This window comes from Oncorhynchus masou, chromosome 9 (genome assembly GCF_036934945.1).
Source record: "Oncorhynchus masou masou isolate Uvic2021 chromosome 9, UVic_Omas_1.1, whole genome shotgun sequence".
NCBI lineage: Eukaryota > Metazoa > Chordata > Actinopteri > Salmoniformes > Salmonidae > Oncorhynchus > Oncorhynchus masou.
Window position 1 is genome coordinate 59,132,965 of NC_088220.1, and position 23,899 is coordinate 59,156,863.

The window sequence follows — 23,899 nt, forward strand, 5'->3', positions numbered from 1 at the left end:
AACAACTATGTTAGTACCGAGTTTTAATCATAGCAACAGAGGAGTGAAGTGTATCTATCTGCTGAATGTAATTGTCCAAATTTCTGTTGTGAAAGAATGAAAAAGTACAGATTGAAATTATGTTGCTATGCAAAATATGTATTGATACCCAATGATATGTAAGAATTAGTGATTACATGTGAAGCCAATTTGATCGGGATTCATCACCAGTAGCACATCTTTTTTCCTGATGATGGTAGTGAATTGTCATTGTTCCTGTATAGCAACCTTTTAACAGTGGTCATCACCAAGCCAAACCTGTGAATAAACCACTTCCTCAATCTGAGAGCCTGGTCATTGTACTGCGTCGTTCCAGGGGGACTACAGTCGGACAATCTGGGATTTACAAACAGCAGCCACAGCCGCAGCAATAACAACATCCAGCCAGTAGATGGCAGTATAGGATAATCTGTACCAGATCTAGAAGGTAGTAATAAGACAACAAACACATGCATTTTGAGTTTCCACTATTGAGATACATTTTAAGTGCATAGGGTTATATTCGATTTTTTGTTGTTTAAGATATGAGTAATATACATATAGATATTCTATTGGGGCGGCAGGGAGCCCAGTGGTTAGCGCGTTGGACTAGTAACCGGAAGTTTGCAAGATCAAATCCCTGAGCTGACAAGGTAAAAATCTGTCGTTCTGGCCCTGAACAAGGCAGTTAACCCACTGTTCCTAGGCTGCCATTGTAAATAATAATTTGTTCTTAACTGACTTGCCTGGTTATAATTCTATATGTCAGAATATTAGAAAAACAAACTACTAGTTTTGTTCAAACTGCTATTAACATTTGAAAATCCAGTCGCATAAGAGCTTGCTTTATTTATTGTTATTATAAATACAACAAAAAGGAAAACAATAAAAAAATGTACTGATCATCAATCTTTATATATTGTCATAAGTGAATGTATAACAGCTCCAAACAAACACAAGGTAAATGCCTCAGACAATCTACACAAAAAACAACATGTAAATACAAATAACTTATAAAATCATGACATAAATCAACAAAAATATATTACATACAAATCAACAAAATATTTTACACAAAAATCAAAATGTGTTTTTTAAAGCAACAATGTCAACACAAATAAAATGCATTTATTTAGCAAAATCTTCCAAAATCCTCCTTACACAAAGATTTAAGTCAAATATTCAAAATAAACCCAGTATGTCAAATTCATATTGATGGGTATTAAGAACCAAAGCAGTAAAGTGAGATAGATATTCCATCCAGCCACTGTAGCTCTCTGCATACGGCGTCCCTGGTTTAGCTAGGCTGCTGTCTGTACCATTACAATGGAAACCCAAACTCTTTGCATATTGTGATTCGTTTTTTTTCCTTTTCACCTTACTGTCAACTCACACATGTGGCATATTTTACATTGCTGCACTGAAACAAACGTATAATGTTTTCTGTTTATTCAAAATAGTTAAGAATCATTTTGGGATGACGATAGCCTGTTCTTGGTCAGGTTAGCTACATGCCTCTCACTTAGCCTGGTTGTTTGTGCTAACATTCCACTCCTTTCCATTACTTGCAATGCCAAACATCATGTCACGTTTGGCATATAACATGGAGTACAATGAGTGGAATGTTAGCACCAAACAGGTCTGGATTGCAGGCTTTAACAAACTCATGGTATTGCAAGTGATCATCCAGAGTTTCTACAAATGACGTCTCACACAGTCTTCCTTATAAGTCTATTTTCTGGATATACAAACAATGACGACTAAAGAATTCCGTGCTACATCTGACAAGCCTGTGGTAATGATTTTAGAAGTATTTAAAAGTAATTTTAAACCCTTGCTTTTGTTGAAATATAAATAAAATAGTTACAGAACAAGAAATGGTACAGAAATCATTACAAGGTCCGTTACTTCCTGCTGATAATGTGAGATGTGATTAAGAAACAAATTACAATGGACACATTTCGCACGATAAGTATAGTTCTGAAACTGCCCTTACAGACATCTAAACACATTATCACATGAACATAGAACAATTTGTCATTTTTGACAAGTACATTGATAGACTACTGTTTTCCATGATGGGAGACAAACTATCAGCTATTATTACTAATCAACTAAATCTCTGTCCCAAATGGTACGCTAATCCCTTTATAGTGCACGCCTTTTGACCAGGGCCATATGGGTCCTGATCAAATGTTGTGCACTATAAATGTAATAGGGTACCATTTGGGAAGCAAACTAAGATTTGATGTGAGAGAGTCATGTCACGGTTTGGAACAGAGAATTATGGTTCAACTGTCAAAATGGAGACGTCTTGTTCTTTTCAAATCTTTTCTGGAAATAAACTCCTTACATCATCCTTATATACAGCAGTTTTTACTTTTTTTCCTAGAAAAGTGTCCCAAGTTTGATATGTATTTGACATACAAATGTTGTATAAATGTTATTAACTGTAGGTTTGTTTATTTGTATTTTTCACAGTTTTAAATATGACCAGTTGAATAAAATCGTACATTCGTTATTTTTTTTATCAGTGTTGAAACTGTCGCTGGAGCGCTATGATTGAGCTCTTCTTCTAAGCTCTTCAGTTGAAGTTTCTTCTGATATTACTTATTTTTGAACCTGTTTGTTTCTAGGCATTATGATATACGGTGGGGTACGAAATTATTGACACCCTTAATAAAGAATTGGCAATATTTACTGTATAAAATAAAAATGTCAAATACTGCGCTATATTGTATGATAAAAAAATATGTATTCTATTGTATACTAATACAATTGCTCAGAGAAAATGATTTTGTTTCACAAGTAATATATACTTGTTTTTTTTTCAAAAATGTAGGGGTAGGGTTGCAAAGGGAGGGAATTACTGGAAACTTTTGAAGTTTACCAATAACTAACAGAATTTTGGTATCTTTTAAGGATTATATGTAATCTATCAGAAGACATCTACTTCAGATTGTCACAGAAGGTCAAAGATCATAACCCCAAGACATGCGTACCTCCCCTGTTATTGGTAATGGTATGATCTTTCACCCTCTGTAACTTTCATCATTATTCACGATTCATTCAGGATTATCTGTAATCATGGGCTTAGAAACATATTCTATTCTTATTTACAATTAGTGAATCCAAAATGACAGAATACATTATTTACCAATCATTTCTATTTGGCACAAAATAATCTGAAACACAACCTAAACAAACTGCAATTGCATCCAACAAGTTTGTAGTCACAAGCTTGACGTAATCATTAAGGGCTAGGAACATGGGACCAAATACTAAACTTTTGACTGCTGAATTTATAAGAATATTTAGGGATGTCAATCATTTTGAACCCTACCTTTCTGAGAAAAAAATGTTTACTTGTTAAACAAAATATCTTTCTCTAAGCAATTGTGTTAGTATAAAATAATATCATTTTCACTTTTTTTGGCGCATATCATATAGCTCAGTATTTGAATGATTTATTTTATACAGTCATTATTCAGACCCCACTGTATTACTAACCTGGTTAACAGCTTATGATTAGTTTGTTAGTTAGTTAACCTGTATGGTTAGTTAACACTTAAACAAGTAGTTAGTTAACCCTAGTTAACTTGTATAGGTAGTTAACAGCTGTTAACCTGTATAGTTGGTTAACAGTAATTAACAGTAGTGTCCAGAAGTCCTCCAAACCAGCAGCCATGTTGTACTGCCTCTCTGTCTCTGTAACCCTCAGTATCTGTTCTGGTGCTCGTAGTGCCACCGGTTGAAGTCGATGTTGAACGCCACAATGCTGCCGGATGCCATGCCAGTGATGAGAGTCCTGGGAGGGGACACACACAATACAGTGTATACATACACAATGTACCTCTATATGTGACCCATTAATAATTATATTAGCTTATTGTAATTTATTAGTTATTTCCCAAACATGAATCTATGTTACTAACATCAAACAATAGGTGTGTGTGTTTGCATGTGTGAGTGAGTGGGGTGTGTGTGTGTGTGTGTGTGGATGTATGTGTGTGTGTGTGTGTGTGAGGAAAGTGACGCTTGTGTGTATTGCTTCAAGGCAAGTGCGCTTTCAGGACCTTTCACTGCAATTTCGTTGTCTCTATGGCAACTGGTTCTATTTAAAGAAAACAAAGCTCACTGAACTGCGAACGTTCCATTCCCCCAAATGTACCCTGACAAGCATGAAACACACAGGCCCTTTCAGTGTTCTACAGCCTACATACTGCTCTACAACCACCCACACACACACACACACACACACACACACACACACACACACACACACACACACACACACACACACACACACACACACACACACACACACACACACACACACACACACACACACACACACACACACACACACACACAATTGATCCTGTATTAGAGGAACCCTGACTAGGAAGACTAACAGGACTAACCTCTGGTCGTGAGAGAGGTCCATGGCGCGGACACCAGCATCACAGCCTGGGTAGATGTAGAGCTGTTTGAAGTCACAGGCCTGCCACACCTCCACCACCCCGTTGTCTCCTCCTGTCACCAGGTTCTGACCGTCACTACTCAGCATAATGGCCTAGGGAGCACATCATAATAATGATATAATAATACATTACATTCAAATAAATACATAATCATAGTAATAATCATAACATCTACCTCAAATGACAGCCTATTCACTATGTAGTACACTACTTTAGACGTTTAGACCCTAGTCACTATGTAGTAAACTACTTTAGACGTTTAGACCCTAGTCACTATGTAGTAAACTACTTTAGACGTTTAGACCCTAGTCACTATGTAGTAAACTACTTTAGACGTTTAGACCCTAGTCACTATGTAGTAAACTACGTTAGACGTTTAGACCCTAGTCACTATGTAGTAAACTACTTTAGACGTTTAGACCCTAGTCACTATGTAGTAAACTACGTTAGACGTTTAGACCCTAGTCACTATGTAGTACACTACTTTAGACGTTTAGACCCTAGGCCCTATGTAGTAAACTGCTTTAGACGTTTAGATCCTAGTCACTATGTAGTACACTACTTTAGACGTTTAGACCATAGTCACTATGTAGTAAACTACTTTAGATGTTTAGACCCTAGTCACTATGTAGTACACTACATTAGACTTTAGACCCTATAGGCCCTATGTAGTAAACTACTTTAGACGTTTAGACCCTCGTCACTATGTAGTAAACTACTTTAGATGTTTAGACCCTAGTCACTATGTAGTACACTACTTTAGACGTTTAGACCCTAGTCACTATGTAGTACACTAGGTTAGACGTTTAGACCCTAGTCACTATGTAGTACACTACTTTAGACGTTTAGACCCTAGTCACTATGTAGTACACTACTTTAGACGTTTAGAACCTAGTCACTATGTAGTAAACTACTTTAGACGTTTAGACCCTAGTCACTATGTAGTAAACTACGTTAGACGTTTAGAACCTAGTCACTATGTAGTAAACTACTTTAGACGTTTAGACCCTAGTCACTATGTAGTAAACTACTTTAGACGTTTAGACCCTAGTCACTATGTAGTAAACTACGTTAGACGTTTAGACCCTAGTCACTATGTAGTAAACTACGTTAGACGTTTAGACCCTAGTCACTATGTAGTAAACTACTTTAGACGTTTAGACCCTAGTCACTATGTAGTAAACTACGTTAGACGTTTAGACCCTAGTCACTATGTAGTAAACTACTTTAGACGTTTAGACCCTAGTCACTATGTAGTAAACTACGTTAGACGTTTAGACCCTAGTCACTATGTAGTAAACTACTTTAGATGTTTAGACCCTAGTCACTATGTAGTAAACTACGTTAGACGTTTAGACCCTAGTCACTATGTAGTAAACTACTTTAGACGTTTAGACCCTAGGCCCTATGTAGTACACTACTTTAGACGTTTAGACCCTAGGCCCTATGTAGTAAACTGCTTTAGACGTTTAGATCCTAGTCACTATGTAGTACACTACTTTAGACGTTTAGATCCTAGTCACTATGTAGTACACTACTTTAGATGTTTAGACCCTAGTCTCTATGTAGTACACTACATTAGACGTTTAGACCCTAGGCCCTATGTAGTAAACTACTTTAGACGTTTAGACCCTCGTCACTATGTAGTAAACTACTTTAGACGTTTAGACCCTAGTCACTATGTAGTACACTACTTTAGACGTTTAGACCCTAGTCACTATGTAGTACACTAGGTTTGAATATTGCTGTTCATCACTGATTCCCAAACAAATTGACTGAGCTTGAGCAATAAAAACAATAAAAACAATATATATGGATATATATTGCCCTATATGCAAAGTTGGAAGAATCTTATTCAAAATTTCTTCACAGCTATAATGGCTGGCAAAGGTGTTTCCACCATGGGGTGTGAAGACATATGCAATCAAGATACTTTGAATCAGCAGAGACAGCTGGAGTCCCGTTTTGAAATGTCATTTAAGACTGTAACATGTGAAGACTGTGCAAGGCGTGTGTAGACTTTCACTAGGCACATACTGTATCTGTGGTCTTACCCGTGTTGAGTCGTTGACCTCCATCTGAGCCAGTAATTTCCCGTTGATGCTGAAGTTACAGAAACGTCCTCTCTCGTAGCAGATGATACAGTGGCCCTCGCTGGACACAGATATGAGGCGGGGACACATGCAGTTATCTGGGCCCTCCAGGGCCCGCAGCAGGTCCCCTGTTATAGTGTGGACCAGACACGGACCCTCTGGAGGGGGAGCATGATAGAGTTACACACGAACACACACGGATGCATAGACACATGCACACACACTATTCAAGGACGTTACTCAACGTTCCACACCTAACTAAGATATCTATGTACTGTGTGATTACATTCCTATCAGCCAACTCACATACCATAACTAACCATTACCATCACCTTACCAGAGCCATGTACCACAGCTAATAGCTATGACTATATCCATTGCGATCCTAGCTGAAGAGAGAGATAGTCTGTTCTCAGAGCCAGCTGGTGACAGAAATGCCCAGGAAGCTGATTTACCAGTTCTGGTTCACATCTTCGACAGTTCTGTATAGTTATGTTTTTTAAATACTGTGACTTCGATTTTATAGTACATCTTTTCTATAGTGCCTTGGGTGCGAGAAAAGCACTTTATATACAAGATTAATTAGTATTTTTAGATGGAGATTAAACTGTAGTACTCTACTTTGGACCATTGGTGGAAAAAGTACCCAATTGTTATACTTGAGTAAAAGTAAAGATACCTTCATAGAAAATGACTCAAGTAAAAGTGCTCCCATTAAAATACTACTTGAGTAAAAGTCTAAAAGTATTTGGTTTTAAATATACTTAAGTATCAAAAGTAAATGTAATTTCAAAAATATACTTAAGTATAAAAAGTAAAAGTACAAGCATAAATCATTTCAAATTGCTTATATTAAGCAAACCAGACGGCACAATTTTCTTGTTTTTTAAATCGCCAGAGGCACACTACAACGTGCAGACATAATTTCCGAACAAAGCATTTCTGTTTAGTGAGTCCTCCAGATCAGAGGCAGTAGGGATGACCAGGGATGTTCCCTTGATAAATACGTGAATTGGACCATTTTCCTGTCCTGCTAATCATTCAAAATCTACTTTTGAGTGTCAGGGAAAATGTATGGAGTAAAAAATACATTATTTTCTTCAGGAATGTAGTGAAGTAAAAGTAAAAGTAGTCAAAAATATGAATAGTAAAGTAAAGTACAGATACCCCCCAAAAATACTTAAGTAGTACTTTAAAGTATTTTTACTTAAGTACTTTACACCACTACTTTGGACCAGAGCCCTTGGGCCCTGGTCAAAATAAGTGCCCTACACAGGGAACAGAGAACTCCAGCTGTCTCTGCTGACCTTTGGCTCCACTGATGACCAGTCCCAGCTCAGCACACACAGAGACACACACCACCTCATGGTCATGGCCGGTCAGCACAGCTCGCGGTGCCGGGTAGTCACCTGGAACACAACAGTTGGGTTTGATTAATAACAACACTGGAGGATGCACTTATAAGGAGCAACTGAAAGTAATGTAATGAACTAAGAACTGACTGAGCATATGTGTTGTTATGTTGATAAATAACTGACCACAATCATGGTGAGAGTGACTCCCACCCAGCTGCTGCCAGCGAGGTCCTGGTTAATTGTCATTTAAATATTGTGACGACAGATCACCCTCTTCCCCAACTCCCCTCCCCTCACACTGTCCCATGATTGATGACGGCTGGGGGAGAGGTTACAGAGGGGAGGTGCTGGACACCTGGAGTCTTTCCCCTTCTCATCCTCCTCTCCTCTCCTCCACCCTACTCCCTTTCACCCCTCTCTCCTCTCACCCCCTCATTCCTCTCCTCTCCCCCTCTCTCCTCTCATCCCTCTCTCCTCTTAACCCCTCTTTCCTCTCCTCTCCCCCTCTCTCCTCTCATCCCCCTCTCCTCTCCAGTCCCTTAGAGAGTAGGACCAGAGCGGACATGACAGTCCTAGGACAGCGGTGAGGTGGCTGATGGGACATGTGTCAAAGAAAGCCTCCAGAGAGACCACAGACTCATCCAGCTCACCTGCCCTACAAAAGATTCAATCAGCCAGCACTGAGCCCGCCCCCCTTCCCCTTCCCCCAACCCCCCTTAGCCAGCCAGCCGACACAACCACCCCACCCCTACCTCCCCCACACTGCCTCACATTTCAGTGGTATGGGCCGAGCTGGGCCTGAGAGGCAGAGGGGGATTGAGCTGGAAGTTATTTTAATGATCAGGGGCCTCATTTAAATATGTACATTCCTCCCTAAATTCTGGCAGATGTGGAGATTCTGGGATTTGTTTGTGCAACTAATTATTGTGATTTATCAAACTGCCATGTGCAAAATATATGCATGTTTTCATTGCTAAATCAGAGCTATACTATATTTGTGAGCTCTCGAATGTGTCACCACTACTCCTGCTCCTCCCCTCCAGCGTTCGACATTGCCTGTTTACTAACCACCGGTCCGGCAACCCTTCATTACGCACACCTGGACCTTACCACTTCCCTGATTACTGCCCCTATTTATACTGTAGCACTCAGTTGTTATTTCCCAACAAGTGTTATTGTCTCTGCTTCATGTTCAGACGCATTCCTTGTTTTTGTATCGTTATGGGTTCGATTACATTAAACTCCCCAACTGCACCTGTTTCCTGACTCCCTGCGTCTACATTACAGTGTGTTACAACCCCACCTGGGAAATGACCTCCATTCACCTTTTTTTAGCAAAATAAACGCCCTCATTTGCTGTATGATTTGGATACGTTGATTTGGATATGTCATGACTCATGATAGTTTCTGAAGAAAGCACAATGGCAAATACGATCACATTTATGTAGAGGTATGGGCAGAATGTTTTCTCTTATTCAGTTACTTTAAAAAACACTGAAAATGCATCCCGCCTATAGCGCCTGCCAAACACTGGCAAGCATTCTACACGTTTGATTTATTCAAACAGTATAAAGGTAAATGCTGTAGCACACTTTATAGGGAAATAAAGTTGTACAATACTTTGTTTATCAATAGACGTTTGTGTTTCTGTCTCCTGCCTTGGTATAGGCTCTGAATTTAAATAGACTATGATATTGCGCTCCTATCGCAAAGCAGTACTGTACCCTACCCTTACTGTTACATTTCAATACCGGTCTATTTACTTTCAATCATATTTGGCTATTGAATAAGCAATGGATAAATGGTAGCCTAATATTTGTTGTGTAGCGGAAATAAACCAGTCATGTCAGAAATGGAGATACATGTCCTGTAGTATGATTATGATTTAGGCCTATACAGTTCACATGGAAAGTATTCAGACCCCTTGACTTTTTATAAATTTTGTTGCGTTACAGCCATAATCTAAAATGGATTAAATCGTTTTTTTCTTCTGCATCAACCTACACACAAAACCCCATTATGACAAAGCCTAGATTTTTTTTGCATAAGTATAAAATAAATATCACATTTACAGAAATATTCAGACCCTTAACTCAGTACTTTGTTGAAGCACCTTTGGCAGTGATTACAGCCTTGAGTATTCTTGGGTATTCTTGGGTATGACTCTACAAACTTGGCACACCTGTATTTGGGGAGTTTCTCCTATTCTTGTCTGCAGATCCTCTCAAGCTCTGTCAGGTTGGATGGGGAGCTTGAGAGGATCTATCTACAGCTATATTCAGGTCTCTCCAGAGATGTTTGATTCTGTTCAAGTCCGGGCTTTGGCTGGGCCACTCACGGACATTCAGAGACTTGTCCCGAAGCCACTCCTGTGTTGTCTTGGCTGTGTGCTTAGGGTCGCTGTCCTGTTGGGAAGGTGCATCTTCACCCCAGTCTGAGGTCCTGAGCGCTCTGGAGCAGGTTTTCATCAAGGATGTCTCTGTACTTTGCTCTATTTATCTTTCCCTCGATCCTGACTAGACTCCCAGTCCCTACCGCTGAAAAACACCCCCACAGCATGATGGTGCCACCACCATGCTTCACCGTTGGGATGTTGCCAGGTTTCATCTAGACGTGACGCTTGGCATTCAGGCCAAAGAGTTCAATCTTGGTTTCATCAGAGCAGAGAATCTTGTTTCTCATGGTCTGAGAGTATTTTGGTGCCTTTTGGCAAACCCCAAGTGGGCTGTTATCTGCCTTTTACTGAGGAGTGGCTTCCATCTGGACACTCTACCATAGAGGCCTGATTGGTGGAGTGCTGCAGAAATAATTGTCCTTCTGGAAGGTTCTCCCATCTCCACAGAGAAACTCTGGAGCTCTGTCAGAGTGACCATTGGGTTCTTGGTCACCTCCCTGACCAAGGTCCTTCTCCTCTGATTGCTCAGTTTGGCCGGGCGGTCAGCTCTAAGAAGAGTCTTGGTTGTTCCAAACTTCTATCATTTAAGAATGATGGAGGCCACTGTGTTCTTGGGGACCTTCAATGCTGCAGACATTTTTTGGTACCCTTCCCCAGATCTGTGCCTTGACAAAATCCTGTCTCGGAGCTCTACGGACAATTCCTTTGACCTCATGGCTTGGTTTTTGCTCTGACATGCACTGTCAACGGTGGGACCTTATATAGACAGATGTGTGCCTTTCCAAATCATGTCCAATCAATTGAATTTACCACAGGTGGACTAAATCAAGTTGTATAAACATCTCAAGGATGATCACTGGAAACAGGATGCACCTGAGCTCAATTTCGAGACTCATAGCAAAGGGTCTGAATACTTATGTATGTAAGGTATTTCTGTTTTTTGTTTTTAAAACATTTGCATAAATACCTGTTTTCACTTCGTCATTGTGGGGTATTGTGTGTAGATTGATGAGGATTTTAACGTAACAAAATGTAGAAAATGTCAAGGGGTCTGAATACCTTCCGAATGCACCGTATAATAAGAGTAAAATAACACATTAGTCTGCATGCTGCTATGTGATCTCCTTACCAATGGGAAATGCATTTGTTATAATTAGGCCTATGTTTTTATTAGCCTACCATTATAACAATTCCTCTGCATCAAAATAACAGTATTTGCTTGCAATACAGTTAACCACTAGATGTTATGCATGCTCATGGTCTGAGATTTGCGTGGAAACGCAAACTTTCCCGTCATGTTCAACATTTATAAATCGCAACCTTCACAGGAAAAGGTTTAGAGTCTTTTGTGTGCGCATGCACTTTTGATAAATGAGGCCCCAGGTTTTAGGACAGATGCAGGCCGATGTAGTTGCAACGCTAGAGGACACTGTTCTCTCCCTGCTGCGGTTTACAACATCAACATTGTCCAATATAATACTCTCCTAACTTTTCATTTCTACAGCCTGTAGAGCGCTGTGCACTGAAGTCTGACAAAACATATTGACTTTCATCTTAACATTTTATCATAACTGATAATGATTCATTGCTTTATAAATCATACAACTAAAAAAGCTAATATAGGTAGCTACTGAAGACTACTATGTGTTTCATCTATAGAAATGAGCAGCTTAAAGGAAAACTATCTTTTGGTATTAGTCTCATTGGTCCATTGTTAGCATAGTCCCAAAATGTTCTGCTTGTCAGCAATCAAGTTTTCAAGATACAGAATACAGAAATCATTCCCATTTGATGTGTTTTGCATCACATGATGCTGAGTTTTGCATCACATGATGCTGAGTTTTGCATCATATGAGGATTTCTGTATTTTGAAAGTTACATATCCTGAAAACTTGATTGCTGATAAGCAAAACATTTTGAGACTGTGTCAACAATGGACTAATGAAACTAATACAAAAGGTCGTTTTGGGGTGTAATTTCCCTTTAAATGTTCACTCTGAGAAGTGTGATGGATATCTGATATCAAACAACCTGGTTTGATTGATAAGGAATATGAATAGTAGAAGTTCTCTCCATAGAAGTAACATTCCTTTGTTAGGGAAGGTGCACAGTACAGAAAGCCTTGTGTAAGTGTGTGTGTGTGTGAATACCATTGGAGTGTTTCCTCCTGTAGTACAGTGCCGCGACCCCCTCTACTAATTGGAACAAACCAATCTGAAATTCTTAATTAGCTTCAGTGAAGATCATGAGAAAACCCTCACCTCAACCACAGCCCCATGTGACCCCAGAACACGCACTTGCACGTACATACACTCTTACACACACACACACACCAACACCCACACACTGTTATTGTGTCAACAAATGGTGAAGTGGTTGTTTTGAACACAGATAATCAGTGAGTATGAGGAACTAAGGGAGAAGAGCAGGGAGAAGAGCAGCAGAAATCAAATTACACTCTGGAGCTGAATAGCAAGACATCTGGAGTATTTTACTATAAAGCAACACACACATATAGGTGCATATATAGTAGATGCATATATAGTAGATGCACCTCCCTGTCAGGGCCGGGGGGCCTGGCCCGCCGTACCTTACCTCCTTACCTCCATCAATCTCAGATAAAGCATCCGAGTGAGCAAAACAGCGTCCCTCTGTCTCCATGTTGTAGCCCATGTATCTGATGCTGTCTGAACGAAAGGAGCATGACATGCTATACTTTACCCGGCCAGACAGCATCAGATACATGGGCTACATTTAGTAAGACAGAGCGGCGCTGTTTTGCTCGCTAGTTTCAGCAGAGAGGAAGAGGCTAAGCGAGAGATCTCACTCTCGCTAACATCTGCCCTGAATAAGCCCAATGCGCTTCAATGGGCATAATATGCAGACCTAAACTTGTAGCCCGCTTTCCTGCCTTTGGGACAATAACATGGTTAGGGCGGAGACATGAGCATCTCGTTATTATTTACAGATCTCTGGTTTCAGCCACTTGCAAATTAGAAAGGAAAGTTGGTGGATGAAGACATGGGCGTCTCTCTCTCCAGAATGCATGGGCGTCTCTCTCCAGAATGCATGGGCGTCTCTCTCCAGAATGCATGGGCGTCTCTGTCTCCAGAATGCACGGGCGTCTCTCTCCAGAATGCACGGGCGTCTCTCTCCAGAATGCACGGGCGTCTCTGTCTCCAGAATGCACGGGCGTCTCTCTCCAGAATGCATGGGCGTCTCTGTCTCCAGAATGCACGGGCGTCTCTGTCTCCAGAATGCATGGGCGTCTCTCTATCCAGAATGCACGGGCGTCTCTCTCCAGAATGCACGGTCGTCTCTCTCCAGAATGCATGGGCGTCTCTCTCCAGAATGCACGGGCGTCTCTCTCCAGAATGCACGGGCGTCTCTCTCTCCAGAATGCACGGGCGTCTCTCTCCAGAATGCACGGGCGTCTCTCTCCAGAATGCACGGGCGTCTCTCTCCAGAATGCACGGGCGTCTCTCTCCAGAATGCACGGGCGTCTCTCTCCAGAATGCAGAACGGGCGTCTCTCTCCAGAATGCACGGGCGTCTCCCTCCAGAATGCACGGGCGTCTCTCTCCAGAATGCACGGGCGTCTCTCTCCAGAATGCACGGGCGTCTCTCTCCAGAATGCACGGGCGTCTCTCTCCAGAATGCACGGGCGTCTCTCTCCAGAATGCACGGGCGTCTCTCTCCAGAATGCACGGGCGTCTCTCTCCAGAATGCACGGGCGTCTCTCTCCAGAATGCACGGGCGTCTCTCTCCAGAATGCACGGGCGTCTCTCTCCAGAATGCACGGGCGTCTCTCTCCAGAATGCACGGGCGTCTCTCTCAAGAATGCACGGGCGTCTCTCTCCAGAATGCATGGGCGTCTCTCTCCAGAATGCATGGGCGTCTCTCTCTCCAGAATGCATGGGCGTCTCTCTCCAGAATGCATGGGCGTCTCTCTCTCCAGAATGCATGGGCGTCTCTCTCCAGAATGCATGGGCGTCTCTCTCCAGAATGCATGGGCGTCTCTCTCCAGAATGCATGGGCGTCTCTCTCCAGAATGCATGGGCGTCTCTCTCCAGAATCTCTCTCTCCAGAATCGTCTCTCTCCAGAATGCATGGGCGTCTCTCTCCAGAATGCATGGGCGTCTCTCTCCAGAATGCTGGGCGTCTCTCCAGAATGCATGGGCGTCTCTCTCTCCAGAATGCATGGGCGTCTCTGTCTCCAGAATACAATGGCATCTCTCTCCAGAATGCATGGGCGTCTCTCTCCAGAATGCATGGGCGTCTCTCTCCAGAATGCATGGGCGTCTCTCTCCAGAATGCATGGGCGTCTCTCTCCAGAATGCATGGGCGTCTCTCTCTCCAGAATGCATGGGCGTCTCTCTCTCCAGAATGCATGGGCGTCTCTCTCTCCAGAATGCATGGGCGTCTCTCCAGAATGCATGGGCGTCTCTCTCCAGAATGCATGGGCGTCTCTCTCCAGAATGCATGGGCGTCTCTCTCCAGAATGCATGGGCGTCTCTCTCCAGAATGCATGGGGCGTCTCCAGAATCTCTCCAGAATGCATGGGCGTCTCTCTCCAGAATGCATGGGCGTCTCTCCAGAATGCATGGGCGTCTCTCTCCAGAATGCATGGGCGTCTCTCTCCAGAAATGCGTCTCTCTCCAGAATGCATGGGCGTCTCTCTCCAGAATGCATGGGCGTCTCTCTCCAGAATGCATGGGCGTCTCTCTCCAGAATGCATGGGCGTCTCTCTCTCCAGAATGCATGGGCGTCTCTCTCTCCAGAATGCATGGGCGTCTCTCTCCAGAATGCATGGGCGTCTCTCCAGAATGCAATGGGCGTCTCTCTCCAGAATGCATGGGCGTCTCTCTCCAGGCATGGGCGTCTCTCTCCAGAATGCATGGGCGTCTCTCTCCAGAATCATGGGCTCTCTCCAGAATGCATGGGCGTCTCTCTCCGCATGGGCGTCTCTCTCTCCAGAATGCATGGGCGTCTCTCTCCAGAATGCATGGGCGTCTCTCTCCAGAATGCACGGGCGTCTCTCTCCTCTCTCCAGAATGCATGGGCGTCTCTCTCCAGAATGCATGGGCGTCTCTCTCCAGAATGTCTCTCTCCAGAATGCATGGGCGTCTCTCTCCAGAATGCATGGGCGTCTCTCTCCAGAATGCATGGGCGTCTCTCTCCAGAATGCATGGGCGTCTCTCTCTCCAGAATGCATGGGCGTCTCTCTCCAGAATGCATGGGCGTCTCTCTCCAGAATGCATGGGCGTCTCTCTCCAGAATGCATGGGTCTCTCTCTCCGTCTCTCTCCAGAATGCATGGGCGTCTCTCTCCAGAATGCATGGGCGTCTCTCTCTCCAGAATGCATGGGCGTCTCTCTCTCCAGAATGCATGGGCGTCTCTCTCTCCAGAATGCATGGGCGTCTCTCTCTCCAGAATGCATGGGCGTCTCTCTCCAGAATGCATGGGCGTCTCTCTCTCCAGAATGCATGGGCGTCTCTCTCTCCAGAATGCATGGGCTCTCTCCAGAATGCATGGGCGTCTCTCTCTCCAGAATGCATGGTCTCTCTCCAGAATGCATGGGCGTCTCTCTCCAGAATGCATGGGCGTCTCTCTCCAGAATGCATGGGCGTCTCTCTCCAGAATGCATGGGCGTCTCTCCAGAATGCATCGTCTCTCTCCAGAATGCATGGGCGTCTCTCTCTCCAGAATGCATGGGCGTCTCTCTCCAGAATGTCTCTCTCTCCAGAATGGGCGTCTCTCTCCAGAATGCATGGCGTCGTCTCAGAATCTCCAGAATGCATGGGCGTCTCTCTCCAGAATGCATGGGCGTCTCTCTCTCCAGAATGCATGGGCGTCTCTCTCCAGAATGCATGGGCGTCTCTCTCCAGAATGCACGGGCGTCTCTCTCCAGAATGCATGGGCGTCTCTCCAGAATGCATGGGCGTCTCTCTCCAGAATGCATGGGCGTCTCTCTCCAGAATGCATGGGCGTCTCTCTCCAGAATGCATGGGCGTCTCTCTCCAGAATGCATGGGCGTCTCTCTCCAGAATGCATGGGCGTCTCTGTCTCCAGAATGCACGGCTGTCTCTCTCCAGAATGCATGGGCGTCTCTCTCCAGAAATGCATGGGCGTCTCTCTCCAGAATGCATGGGCGTCTCTCTCCAGAATGCATGGGCGTCTCTCTCTCCAGAATGCATGGGCGTCTCTCTCCAGAATGCATGGGCGTCTCTCTCCAGAATGCATGGGCGTCTCTCTCTCCAGAATGCAAGGGCGTCTCTCCAGAATGCACAAGCGTCTTTCTCCAGAATGCATGGGCGTCTCTCTCCAGAATGCATGGGCGTCTCTCTCTCCAGAATGCACGGGCGTCTCTCCAGAATGCACGAGCGTCTCTCTCCAGAATGCATGGGCGTCTCTCTCCAGAATGCATGGGCGTCTCTCTCTCCAGAATGCATGGGCGTCTCTCTCCAGAATGCATGGGCGTCTCTCTCCAGAATGCATGGGCGTCTCTCTCCAGAATGCATGGGCGTCTCTCTCCAGAATGCATGGGCGTCTCTCTCCAGAATGCAGAATGCATGGGCGTCTCTCTCCAGAATGCATCGTCTCTCTCCAGAATGCATGGGCGTCTCTCTCCAGAATGCATGGGCGTCTCTCCAGAATGCATGGGCGTCTCTCCTCCAGAGAATGCATGCATGGGCGTCTCTCTCCAGAATGCACGGGGCGTCTCTCCAGAATGCACGGGCGTCTTTCTCCAGAATGCACGGGCGTCTCTCTCCAGAATGCACGGGGGCGAATGCTCTCTCCAGAATGCATGGGCGTCTCTCTCTCCAGAATGCACGGGCGTCTCTCCAGAATGCACGGGCGTCTCTCCAGAATGCACGTGCGTCTCTCTCCAGAATGCACGTGCGTCTCTCTCCAGAATGCACGGGCGTCTCTCTCCAGAATGCACAGAATGGGCGTCTCTCCCTCCAGAATGCACGGGCGTCTCTCTCCAGAATGCACGGGCGTCTCTCTCCAGAATGCACGGGCGTCTCTCTCCAGAATGCACGGGCGTCTCTCTCCAGAATGCACGGGCGTCTCTCTCCAGAATGCACGGGCGTCTCTCTCCAGAATGCACGGGCGTCTCTCTCCAGAATGCACGGGCGTCTCCCTCCAGAATGCACGGGCGTCTCTCTCCAGAATGCACGGGCGTCTCTCTCCAGAATGCATGCACTCAACTCTCCAGAATGTGCTTTCTCCTGTCAATTCTTGCACATTGTTCATTGTGTGAATTGTTTTGATAGTTTTTTTAATCAATTTCTTAATGCATATGTAACCAGTAGGCCTAGTAAATCTTCTATTAATCCCTGTCATTTGGTTACATACATTTCTGTTAACGCATGTATTACAGTATTTACCGTTCTCATTCTCAGAGTGGAAACGTTGTTGGCAGGGTTCACAACCTGCTACACTTGTGAGAAACAAGTTTTGGTTTATTTAATAACCAATGGGAATTTTGCCAATTTTTTCATTGTCTTTTGTTTGGACTCCTCCATGTGAACAATGAGCATGTGTGTGGTTTCTCTGTCCTGATAACGTTGAGGGGGAGAACGCCTGAGCACATAACCTACTGAGTTGACACAATGTTGCACTTAACTAGCTCAAGTCGAGACAGATAGAAAGGGAGGCGGACAGTCAGAGTAGAAAGATTAATGCGATTGAAAAAAACACATTTTCATCAGGATTTTTTCTACTGTTTTTATTTGTCAGCTTCAGCCGTTTCCAGTTGACTTAGTTAATGATGGAAGTTATTAGCCTACTGCTGCTCTAATTTCTTTAGCCGCCAATGGATCACGGTGTATGATGTGTCCATATGACAGAGACTGGTGCTCTTGCATTAGTTGCATTTGAATGATTTTCAGAAACAAAAACGTTATTATTAAAGTGAAAGTGTTCCACGAAAATGTGCATATCAAAATAACATAACTGGCAGATAGGTAGAGAAATAGTAGGATATATTGTCAGCTTCAACAAACGTGAAACTCACCAATGTTCTTTGTTATAACACACATGAACAACATTTGAAGAAAAGAAAACGGGCCTCTGCATATAGAAAACAAATGCCCGTCCAACTGATTGGTTCTGGCACCAGCCCCGCTCCTAATCTCTGTACATTATTCAATACCAGAATGGAAACCAGGAGTTTCACTGCTGATCAAAGAATGTTACTTTTAATATAATAATCCACCTTTATTAACCCCAGCTCCACTATGAGGTGGTGTAATTCGTTTGAGCTGATATGAAGAGCTTCTTCTCTTTACACAGGGGGCTCCCGAGTGGCGCAACGGTCCAAGGCCCTGCATCGCAGTGTTAGAGGTGTCACTACAGACTCTGGTTCGATTCCAGGCTGTATCACAATCGGCCTTGATTGGGAGTCCCGTAGGGCGGCGCACAATTGGCCCAGCATCGTTCGGGTTTGTGTTCTGACTTACTGTTGTTGGGGTTGTCTCCTATGATGTGGTGTCGTCCGCTCCAGTACCACAGTAGCAGTGTAGCATCTCTGGACCCTGACACGATGTAGCAGTCTCCCCCGATGTAGCTCTCTGACCTGGCCAGACATGTCACCACGTCCCAGTGGCCAAACACTATCTGGGTCAGCTTACCTGCAGCACAGAGACAGTATTATTATATAAACCTATGTGTGTAGGCACAGTAGTATTATGGTGGTACCATGGTAGTTAGTATTACCTGTCTCAGTAGAGTAGACTCTGAAGCTCTTGTCCCAGAAGCCACAGACCAGGATGTAGCGGTTGTCGGCGGTAACCACGAAGCAGTGTGTGTTGATCTGGATGCTCTGATCAACCAGGTCTGTGATCTGACGCTTGTTATTCCCGGTGTTGTTGGCTACACACACACACAGAGGGATAACTTAGTTAGAATTCAGTACAATGGTCTGGCCTGGCCTCAGGGTTACACTCACCAATCAGAGGGTCCATCTCTATGGGCAGGTGGTGGGCCTGTTCCAGGGAGTAACCTGGCGCTCCTCTCAAACCTGGAAACACACACACGTATATATCACGCACGCGTGTACACACACACACACACATACACACACACCCCCCTGAGCACCTGCTCCATGGTTAGAGGTTGGTTCATGAAGGTTTCCATGAAGCTTATTGATTTCAGTTCCTGACTGTCAGGCTGAGTAGAGCTATGATCCCCTGGAGAGAGACTGGAGGGCAGAAACACAGCAGCATGCTGGGAATATGAAGCCCTTATTATTCTGCTCATTATTGTTGGAACCCAGAACACTTTTCTTCTCTCCAACAGAAAAACATTGGAGCTGCAGCTGTGGTCATTAACGACAGAATGTAAGGCTCCACTCAGGTACTCAACTCGGTGTGTGTGTGTGTGTGTGTGTGATGAGTGTGTGCTCCAGTGACAGATGTGGAAGTGTGAGGAGAATGTGGTGCAGTCGCAGCCTAATTTCCCAGTAAGCTTTGCAGTGACCCTTGACCCTGAGGTGAGTTTGGTTTCCGAGAAGTGTGTATGTGTGTGTGTGTGTTTGCGCGTGCGTATATGTGTATGTGTTTGTGCTCCTGCGTGTGTGTTCCTTGGAGTGTTGGTGGGTAATGTTGTTCACACATGCCTGAGGACCAATGTGTGGAAACACTCAGACTCTCTTCACCTGACCAAGGGGTGTAGCAGAGTGGGTGATATGATGCAGTGGTAAGGCACTGGTCAAATGAAGTGGACTATATAGGAAATCAGGTACAATTAGGGACACAACCATGAATGACTGTGAAGATGGTGCTGGCTAACTCTGGTTTGTCCAGACCCAGGCTGCTACAGACCCAGGCTGCTACAGACCCAGGCTGCTACACACCCAGGCTGCTACAGACCCAGGCTGCTACACACCCAGGCTGCTACAGACCCAGGCTGCTACAGACCCAGGCTGCTACAGACCCAGGCTGCTACACACCCAGGCTGCTACAGACCCAAGCTGCTACAGACCCAGGCTGCTACAGACCCAAGCTGCTACACACCCAGGCTGCTACAGACCCAAGCTGCTACAGACTCAGGCTGCTACAGACCCAGGCTGCTACAGACCCAGGCTGCTACAGACCCAGGCTGCTACAGACCCAGGCTGCTACAGACCCAAGCTGCTACAGACCCAGGCTGCTACAGACCCAAGCTGCTACAGACCCAGGCTGTTACAGACTCAGGCTGCTACAGACCCAAGCTGCTACAGACCCAGGCTGCTACAGACCCAGGCTGCTACAGACCCAAGCTGCTACAGACCCAGGCTGCTACAGACCCAGGCTGCTACAGACCCAGGCTGCTACAGACCCAACCTGTGCTCCACACCCAGGCTGCTACAGACCCAAGCTGTGCTCCACACCCAGGCTGTGCTCCAGACCCAGACTGTGCTACAGACCCAGGCTGCTACAGACCCAGGCTGCTACAGACCCAGGCTGCTACAGACCCAAGCTGCTACAGACCCAGGCTGCTACAGACCCAGGCTGCTACAGACCCAGGCTGCTACAGACCCAGGCTGCTACAGACCCAGGCTGCTACAGACCCAGGCTGCTACAGACCCAGGCTGCTACAGACCCAAGCTGCTACAGACCCAATCTGCTACAGACCCAGGCTGCTACAGACCCAGGCTGCTACAGACCCAAGCTGCTACAGACCCAGGCTGCTACAGACCCAGGCTGCTACAGACCCAGGCTGCTACACACCCAGGCTGCTACAGACCCAGGCTGCTACAGACCCAGGCTGCTACAGACCCAGGCTGCTACAGACCCAACCTGTGCTCCACACCCAGGCTGTGCTCCAGACCCAGACTGTGCTACAGACCCAAGCTGTGCTCCACACCCAGGCTGTGCTACAGACCCAGGCTGTGCTACAAACCCAGGCTGTGCTCCAGACCCAGGCTGTGCTCCAGACCCAGGCTGTGCTCCAGACCCAGGCTGTGCTCCAGACCCAGGCTGTGCTGTGCTCCAGACCCAGGCTGTGCTCCAGACCCAGGCTGTGCTCCAGACCCAGGCTGTGCTATGCTCCAGACGCAGGCTGTGCTATGCTCCAGACCCAGGCTGTGCTGTGCTCCAGACCCAGGCTGTGCTCCAGACCCAGGCTGTGCTACAGACCCAGGCTGTGCAACAGACCTTGGCTGCTACAGATCTGAACAGCTGTAGTGCATATACTTGCCCTGGTTGGTATGGAGGGGTTTTACAGGGCCACTGCTGTGGTAGGTAGCACATGTGGTGGAACACGCAATTAGTTTTACAAGAGCATATGTGTTCTGGCCTGTGAGTGTGTGTGTGTGTATGTATGTGTGTTCTGGCCTGTGTTTTCTGGCGTCTGTGTGTGTGTAGTCCACTCACCGACGGTGTTGTGCCAGCGGTTGACAGCAAACAGTCGGCTACAGGTGACAGTGACAGCGGCAGGGACAGAGAGGTGTGGCAAGGTGTTGGCTGCTACGTGTGTCACCGGGGAGTTGGAGGGGAACTTCAACACCATGATCACATCCTGCTGCATCTGGTCCTTAAACATCAGAGGACTCTGGGGAAGGAAACACTATTGAGTAGAAGAGAGAAGAAGACAAGGAGTGTGGAGGATGGAGGATGGCAGGATGGAGGAGGATGAGAGAGAAGGGGACAGAATGGAGAGAGGTAATTAGTGTGGAGGTAAAACAGGGTTCAGACATGGAGGAGCTGCATGTACATGGTGGAGGAGGGAGGAGAGGAGAGGAGAGGAGGAAGAGGAGGTGGGGAGAGGGTAGGGAGGAGGTGAGGGAAGAGGAAAAGGAGGGAAGAGGAGGGGAGGGGAGGAGGAGGAAGAGGAGGGGAGGGTGGGAGGAGGAGGAAGAGGAGGGTACGGGGGAGGAGGGGGGAATGGGAGGGAAGGGAGGAGGAAGAGGGGGATGAGGAGGAGGAAGAGGAGAATGACAGAGGAGGAGGACAGGAAGTAGGAGAAAGTGAATGGTAGGGAGGAGAAGGGAGGAGAAGAGAGGAGGGGGGAGGAAGAGGTGGAGAGGAGGAAGAAGGGAGAAGAGCCATACTGTACACATAGGCATACAGGCAGACACACAGAAAGACAGACAGGGGTTAGAAACATCAGATGGAGCTGTTATGCCAGATGGGTAGAACATGAAACATCAGGGACAAAGGTTGTCCATCCATGTGCATGTATCTTCACTTGCAAACACAGTCAGGGCAACATTTTCCTAGTGCTAAATCATTGAGATAACTTTTGCACTTTGCACAATTCTTTGGCACTACGAAAACGTGGCCCTCAGGTTAGTTGACTGTATGGGGATAGCAAAAAGGACTTAACCAACAAGACCTCAGACAGCAGCTGGCTGATGTGGTAGAACTGGGCCAGTAGGGGACACACTTTCCTCTGCTCTACACAACAGACACCAACTGCTCATTCAATGGGAAATCTGTTGGTAGCAGTTATTTTCTGGTAATGAGTAAGGCGTTGGTATTGTTATGGTTTTGATATTTAATGATGAAACTGCTTGTAAAATGTACTGTATGTATTGTCTGTGTTGACTCCTGATGCTTTCATTGCACATTTCTACTTTTTAGTCCTGGTTCTTGCAGCCTGCATGAATACAGACATACATGAGAGTTGAAATGTGGAGTGGGTACAATGAGCGGAGAACATGGTAGAAAAGAGAGCATAGAGAAACCTACTGACAACATCTTCTCTCTCTCACCATGGAGAGATGGGATTACCACACACACACCAAAAACACAACGTACAAACACACACACATGAATGCAGAGACACACTTTCATGGACACACACGCAAGCACTCAGCTAGACAGAGACGCAGTGGAAACAATTTCCCCAGCATGCTGTGTGTCTCACCAGGTGCATGGCCGAGCTGCGAGGAGGATGAGGCTCGATGAGCAACTGAGACGGAGTTTGTCCAACAATCAGAATCTGCTGCTCCATCGCCTGAGGAGAGCGGGAGGATAGAGAGAGCGAGCGATAGAGAGGGAGAGAGGGGGGGGGAAGTGATAGAGGGGAGAGAGAGGGGGAGAGCAGGAGAGAGACAGCGATAGAGAGGGGAGAGAGACAGCGATAGAGAGGGGGAGAGAAGGGGAGAGAGCGATAGAGAGGGGGAGAGCAGGGAGAGACAGCAATAGAGAGGGGGAGCAGGGGAGAGACAGCAATAGAGAGGGGGAGAGCAGGGGAGAGACAGCAATAGAGAGGGGGAGAGCAGGGGAGAGACAGCAATAGAGAGGGGGAGAGCAGGGGAGAGACAGCGATAGAGAGGGGAGAGAGACAGCGATAGAGAGGGAGAGAGGGGGAGTGATAGAGGGGAGAGAGAGGGGGAGAGCAGGAGAGAGACAGCGATAGAGGGGAGAGAGACAGCGATAGAGAGGGGGAGAGAAGGGGAGAGAGCGATAGAGAGGGGGAGAGCAGGGGAGAGACAGCAATAGAGAGGGGGAGAGCAGGGGAGAGACAGCAATAGAGAGGGGAGAGCAGGGGAGAGACAGCAATAGAGAGGGGGAGAGCAGGGGAGAGACAGCAATAGAGAGGGGGAGAGCAGGAGAGAGAC

General features: G+C 45.9%; 1 protein-coding gene across 4 annotated transcripts in view; it reads right to left on the bottom strand.

Annotated features, from left to right (window-relative positions):
• Window positions 1-847: 847 nt before the first annotated feature.
• Window positions 848-23,899, bottom strand: part of LOC135546348 (neurobeachin-like) — a 334,302-nt gene continuing 311,250 nt past the window's right edge. For 2 of the 4 annotated variants that reach the window (XM_064974700.1, XM_064974697.1), the window contains 9 exons: window positions 23,203-23,292; window positions 21,708-21,885; window positions 19,301-19,372; window positions 19,069-19,224; window positions 18,813-18,983; window positions 7,903-8,004; window positions 6,557-6,753; window positions 4,443-4,594; window positions 848-3,826 (listed from right to left, as the gene is read on the bottom strand). In XM_064974700.1, the coding sequence (XP_064830772.1) occupies window positions 3,736-3,826; window positions 4,443-4,594; window positions 6,557-6,753; window positions 7,903-8,004; window positions 18,813-18,983; window positions 19,069-19,224; window positions 19,301-19,372; window positions 21,708-21,885; window positions 23,203-23,292 (1,209 nt within the window). In that variant the 3' untranslated portion in view covers window positions 848-3,735. Of the gene's footprint in view, window positions 3,827-4,442; window positions 4,595-6,556; window positions 6,754-7,902; window positions 8,005-18,812; window positions 18,984-19,068; window positions 19,225-19,300; window positions 19,373-21,707; window positions 21,901-23,202; window positions 23,293-23,899 lie in introns of all 4 variants that reach the window. The other 2 variants (XM_064974698.1, XM_064974696.1) reach the window with 1 other exon arrangement.